Source organism: Poecilia reticulata, linkage group LG22 (assembly GCF_000633615.1).
Source record: "Poecilia reticulata strain Guanapo linkage group LG22, Guppy_female_1.0+MT, whole genome shotgun sequence".
NCBI classification, from domain to species: Eukaryota; Metazoa; Chordata; class Actinopteri; order Cyprinodontiformes; family Poeciliidae; genus Poecilia; species Poecilia reticulata.
The window spans coordinates 9,002,515-9,007,929 of record NC_024352.1 but is presented as its reverse complement, the minus strand read 5'-3'; the positions used below and the strand labels follow the sequence as shown (position 1 = coordinate 9,007,929).

At 40.4% G+C, this 5,415-nt stretch overlaps 1 protein-coding gene across 1 annotated transcript in view; it reads right to left on the bottom strand.

Annotated features, from left to right (window-relative positions):
* syne1b (spectrin repeat containing, nuclear envelope 1b) overlaps nt 1-5,415 on the bottom strand; it is a 96,819-nt gene that overhangs the window by 14,033 nt on the left and 77,371 nt on the right. The window contains exons 120-129 of the mRNA XM_008399328.2: nt 4,944-5,126; nt 4,675-4,821; nt 4,421-4,575; nt 4,139-4,286; nt 3,959-4,053; nt 3,642-3,876; nt 2,943-3,137; nt 2,344-2,469; nt 2,085-2,240; nt 79-237 (exon numbers count right to left, since the gene is read on the bottom strand). Of these exons, the coding sequence (XP_008397550.1) occupies nt 79-237; nt 2,085-2,240; nt 2,344-2,469; nt 2,943-3,137; nt 3,642-3,876; nt 3,959-4,053; nt 4,139-4,286; nt 4,421-4,575; nt 4,675-4,821; nt 4,944-5,126 (1,599 nt within the window). The remainder of the gene's footprint in view (nt 1-78; nt 238-2,084; nt 2,241-2,343; nt 2,470-2,942; nt 3,138-3,641; nt 3,877-3,958; nt 4,054-4,138; nt 4,287-4,420; nt 4,576-4,674; nt 4,822-4,943; nt 5,127-5,415) is intronic.

The window sequence follows — 5,415 nt, the reverse complement described above, 5'->3', positions numbered from 1 at the left end:
GCAGCAATTAAGACATGCATAAAGTAAAAATGCTGAGAAATGTAACGTCTGCACTCATGGGTTGATACGTCTCCATACCTTGCGGAGCTTCTCGATCATCTCCTCGATGCTGATGTCTCCGTTCTGGGCCACCTTGTTCTCCATGTTGGTCAGCCACTCACAGAGCTCYTTGTGCTTCTCGGTGAAAACGGTCCACTCATTCAGCTTCTCGCTCACCTGCTGCCTGCGCAGGGAAAGCTGCAGAAGCACAGCACYGCATGTGAGGTTGACCTGCACAACTTAGCTCAGCCCATAAGAGCAACAAACCAATGCATGTCGTGGTAAAACATGCAAACAAAACACGAAAAGCCAAAAAAAGGAAGCAGTGTTACAGAAATCGTTGAAACATGACTGCCATTTGCGTTTCACAACGTGTGTGTGCTTCTGCGCTTCCTGTGAGAGCATTTTATCTACGAAGCACAGGAAGCAACTCAAAGCAGAAAATCTTGAGGTTTCAGCAACGCTCTAACTTTGCAACGGTGCAGCCAGAGACGGAAACATGAACAAAGATCTGTAAAAAGAGACTGTCGTCGGTTTGAAACCCTTGTTCAAAAATAATTAAAACAATTATAAGCTAAACAAATAACCACCGTATAAATACTCTAGTCTWCTCCCTACTTTTAAGTCTAAATTATGAATGGTAGCATAATTTAATGGTGACTGGACATTTTTTTTATCTTAAAGTTTTGACAATACCATCACCTTGTGGTTTCCTGAGGAACTGCATACTCAGCAATACAAATGTTATAATAATTTATAACATTGCTCAATCATTCTAATAATACGTACTGTATAAGTGAGCAACACAAAGTACTGCAAAATTATAACAGAGTAAAATTACACAAGGTTTTCAAATTCTAACAAGTAAAAATCAGAGTCAGTCTTCTGAAAAACCACYTTTCACTATAATTACATCTGCAGATATTTCAGGGTTTCCACCAACTTTGAACRAGATTGATATTTTTTACCCATTCTCCTTTGTGAAATACCTCAAGCTCAGTCAGACTGAACGGAGTTTATTTCTTACAGGGCTGCAGTTTAATTCTCTCCATCTTCTTATCAGCTCCGACCAACTTTACTCAACTAATTTTTTATTCAGACTCTTAAGATTTGAAGTAGATCAAAATGCAGAACAGGTCAATAAAAGAAGGAATCAGATTATACTTAGAACAACACTGATAGTAATACAATACAACAAGGGGGCATGTGTGAATTAAACTAAACCCAAGTTAAAAACCAAAGAGATTTTATCTCTTATTGTCAATGAGATAAGAAAAAAGAAATGCTAATTATTCAGACACTTCCTTGCTCAACAAGTTAATTTAAGGTTGAGTTCAATCATTAAAAACCAACGCCAATGCAAGACTAATAATAATAAAAACAGAAAACAATAGCGGCCCCAAAATGGATCCTTGAGGGACACCAGAACCGAGTACAGAACTGGCTGAGGAGAATTCAGATAATTGAACTGAGAGGCTCTGACCAGACAGTTAGGATTTATACCAAGAAATATCTTATGTRTGTCTCCTATGTCCTCTACAAGGCAAAATGCAAACATAGGTGTCTGTGGCTTTTTTTTTGTTATTTTTTATAACTCTCTTTAAAAAGGGCAGATGTGTGAAGACCAGGATATATTGTTCTGTTTACAGATTCTCCAAACAACAGTATGAATCTCTCCACGTCCTCCAAAGTCACCATATAATCTCTGGTTAATTTTTYCTTTTTCAATGATGGATTTAATGACGCTCAATTAGATKTTCGAAGCTTGGCTGAAATCAAATGATTGCCTAGCATAACAGATTTTAAAAACAACAMCAAAAAAWGCATATTTTTCCTATGTAACAAGCATGTACTAGCTTATCGGCTAGCATAATAAAACCCATTGATGTTTGTGGTTATAACAAAAATATCTTTGAAAAAGGCAAAGGGTTCTGAACACTTTTGTAAAAATCATGTAAAATGCAAGTCAAGGGTTAAAAAAGGACAGCTGTCATCAGTTAGAAAGACGCAGATATAAAATGACTGAAACATAGAGAGCACTGTACCTGGTGGCAGATTTCATCCCACTGTCGGTGCAGAAGTTCAATTCGCTCCTGCAGAACAGAAAGATCCTCTGCGCTGATGTAACAAGATAAAGATTCTCTCAGCAGAGTGAGATGAGCCAAATCTCCAGTCCAGCCTTCAAATGTGTTCTCCAAATCCTGTTAATAAGGGGACAGGATTTACAATGGGAGAATTCACTCGTGATCAACCAGTTTCTACAGTTCAGTTTTACTGACAGACTAAAACCAGCCCTGTGGATACCTTGCAGCGCATCTGCTCGGCTTGGAGATCTTCGTGGTGATCAGGAAGAGGCTGAGACAGCTGCCGCTTGAAGGYTCTGAGTTTCTCAAGCGATCCTCCAATCCCCCTCTCACACCTTTCCCAGTCCTGCACATGAACATGGATACACAGGTAGATTGTAGGAATAAAGGCACTAAAAGTCATWACAAATGGGCTTTTGGGMTTTATTTGTTTTGTTTTATTTTCAGATGGCAGTATTTACATTCCTGATCTAAATTCAAYGAAYACAGAACAAAAACAAAAAACAATTCATTCCACMGCATATAACACACTTTTACTTATGACTCTACCTGGGATTTACGTGTAAAAAAAGAAATACRTTTATCTTTAAACTGTGARTGTTATTTTTTCCCATCTTGTAAATACCTGCTACTATCTTTGCCCAAGGTCCAAGAAGACCTTTTTTTATTTTATTTTTTGCATAAAATCAAAACTAAATGCAGAGGACGTAGCACTTGGAAAAATGTGAAATTTATACATAAGCACTAACGATGCAAAGCCGTGAATTTGTGACTTTGCGCCATCCGTCCATTAAACTGCATGTTTTCTGTTTGCTTTACCTTCAGAAGCGAGCTCAGCTCTTTCTTCTGCTCCTCCAGGCATGTGCTGGCTTGTTTCCACCTGTCCTGGATATCCGTCAGCTCCGTCTGCAGGGTGACCTCGGCTCGACCGTCTGCAGACAGGAGCAGCTGTCTGCCGGCCTCTATTGTCAAGATGTAGCTGCCCTGCTGGCGCTGCAGCACCTTTTCCTTCAGCTGAAGAAGAAAGAGTGAATCTCATGAGGCGACARGACCCTCAGCGTCCTGCCCTGCCAACAATTTCACATATTTTGTTCAGTATTAAATGCAAAGATTTTTWWWWAAATGAACCATATCTTTTGGAGTTTTTCATGTTAMAATCATAAATGTTTTTCATTAACATTTTGCATGACGGATCAACACAAAGWGGAGAATAATTGTGGAGTGGAAGTACATTTTCTTCACAAATATACRGTAACTTTAGAAATAGCACCATTTGTTATGGTTTACRCCCAATTACTAYGATATTACAAAACAAAATCTAACTTGACTTGAGAAGCCATGTAATTGTTACTAATTGTACAGTGTGTAATTTAAAATGAGGATAAAACTATGTTCTGGGAATGTTTCAGAGGTTTGTAGTGAACAAACAGCATCACAAAGAACAAAAAAACAAAAGACAGACGCATAATAACCAACATCTCAAAACTGTGGATTATAATTATTATGATTATTTTGTACCTGGACAGCATCAAGCATGGAGCGAGCTTGCTGTAGGGGGATGGTGTTTCCTGACTGAAGCACCTCTGCAGGGTGGGAGACCTCCAGAAGCCATTTGCGCAGCTTCTCCATCATCTCTCTGTAGCGTTGCCACTGACGGATGAGACCGTCAATGATGCCCCGCCTCTGCTGAGCGCGGCGCACCACGCCTTGCCACTGGTTACTCAGGAGAGTCAGCTTCATGTTGAACTCGTCTCTGCCAGCAGAATCCATTCAAATGAATCACTGGCTCACGATAGAGTTTGGATTTATTTCTAAAACATCGTAAGATCTTTCACCTGTCGTCTACTTGACCTTGTTCCAACATCCTCTGACCATCGCTGATGATCGAGTGGAGGATCTGCTGGCGGCTGAACATTTCAGCTTGGAATAACTGGAAGAAAAATGTGATTACCAGCATGAGAAAAAAAACCAACAAWCTGTAGTTTCAGGATGCTTCATGTGGGACGAACTCAAACCTCATGGGCTTTTTGCTGATCTATTAAGCTCTGGTAGTTTCCAGAAATCTCCACAGCCAGGTTGTCTTCAGTTTGTAGCAGGAAGTCCATCCATGTTTCACATTTTTCAAGGAAGGTCTGCTGCTGCAGCARGTATGACTGAAGCTTGCTGCAAGGAAGCAAAAATAATTTAAAATATGGTGTCATCCCAAATCTAATCCTTTCTGAAATCTCATTTAATATCCATGCCCTGTATTCTCTGGATTATTAACAACAGTTTTGGGGATTATACACATGTCACACCTGAATCTCTCTGTGGTCTGGGCCGAAGCCGTCGACCAGCTTCTGTTGAGGTTCTGCATGCGCTTGATCTCCAAGTCGTTGAGAGGGAGCCGATACCCAAGCTCGTTCAGATGCTCTAATTCAGGCGTCATGCTGCTAAACTTCAGCATGAGCTTCTGCAAAAAAAAGCAGGAAGGAAAAGGTTTTGGGTTCTTCACGTTTTATTCACAGACAGTTTTATCCAACTGCTCAGAGAAAAGAAAGCTGTAAGAAACCTTGAGCTCCTCCATGCGGTCCTGGATGACGGTCAGGTCAGTGCARCCGTTGGGATCTTGAGCTCTCAACGCATCCTCAGCTTCAACTAACCAGCAGCCCAAAGACTCCAGCTGGTTGTTAAACGTCTCATAGTCCTGAACTCCAGTCTGACGGAGGAGACACGCAAAGAYGCGACGTTTATGATGCTTGTTGAAAGGCTGATCACTTACACAATTAATATTTATGCAGAAATCTGTCATGAATATTGTTTTCTTTTTGTTTGTTTTACCTGCAAGGCGGTGAGTTGTCTGTTCAGGGCCTGCTCCACGCCCGCCAGGCGCTGGCTGAGGGAGAGGTGGTCCGACTGGACAGCGGAGGCTGCTGAGGTGTCCACCTGCTGCTTCAGCTGCTCTCCCAGCTCTTGGAGAATCTGGAGGGACGCCAGAACTGGAGCCTGTGATCGCAGCAACTCCTGGTGAACAGAATCACAAAAATAAAAAAATCTGAAACACCAATATTTTATTAGTTTTACGCGATAGAGCAACATTATTTAGTGATTAATTGGAAACATTTAAGGATATTTGATTTATGATTTTCTTTCTTTTTCTCACTTGTTTTCCTAAAGAAATACAAATATCTTAAATGCTTTTAATTTAATAATTCTTTATGTGAGTTGACCTGAATTCAAAGTCAAAATAAATCAAAGCTGTAAACAAGATGGTTGTTCTTGGGTGGGTTAACACACACACACACACACACAC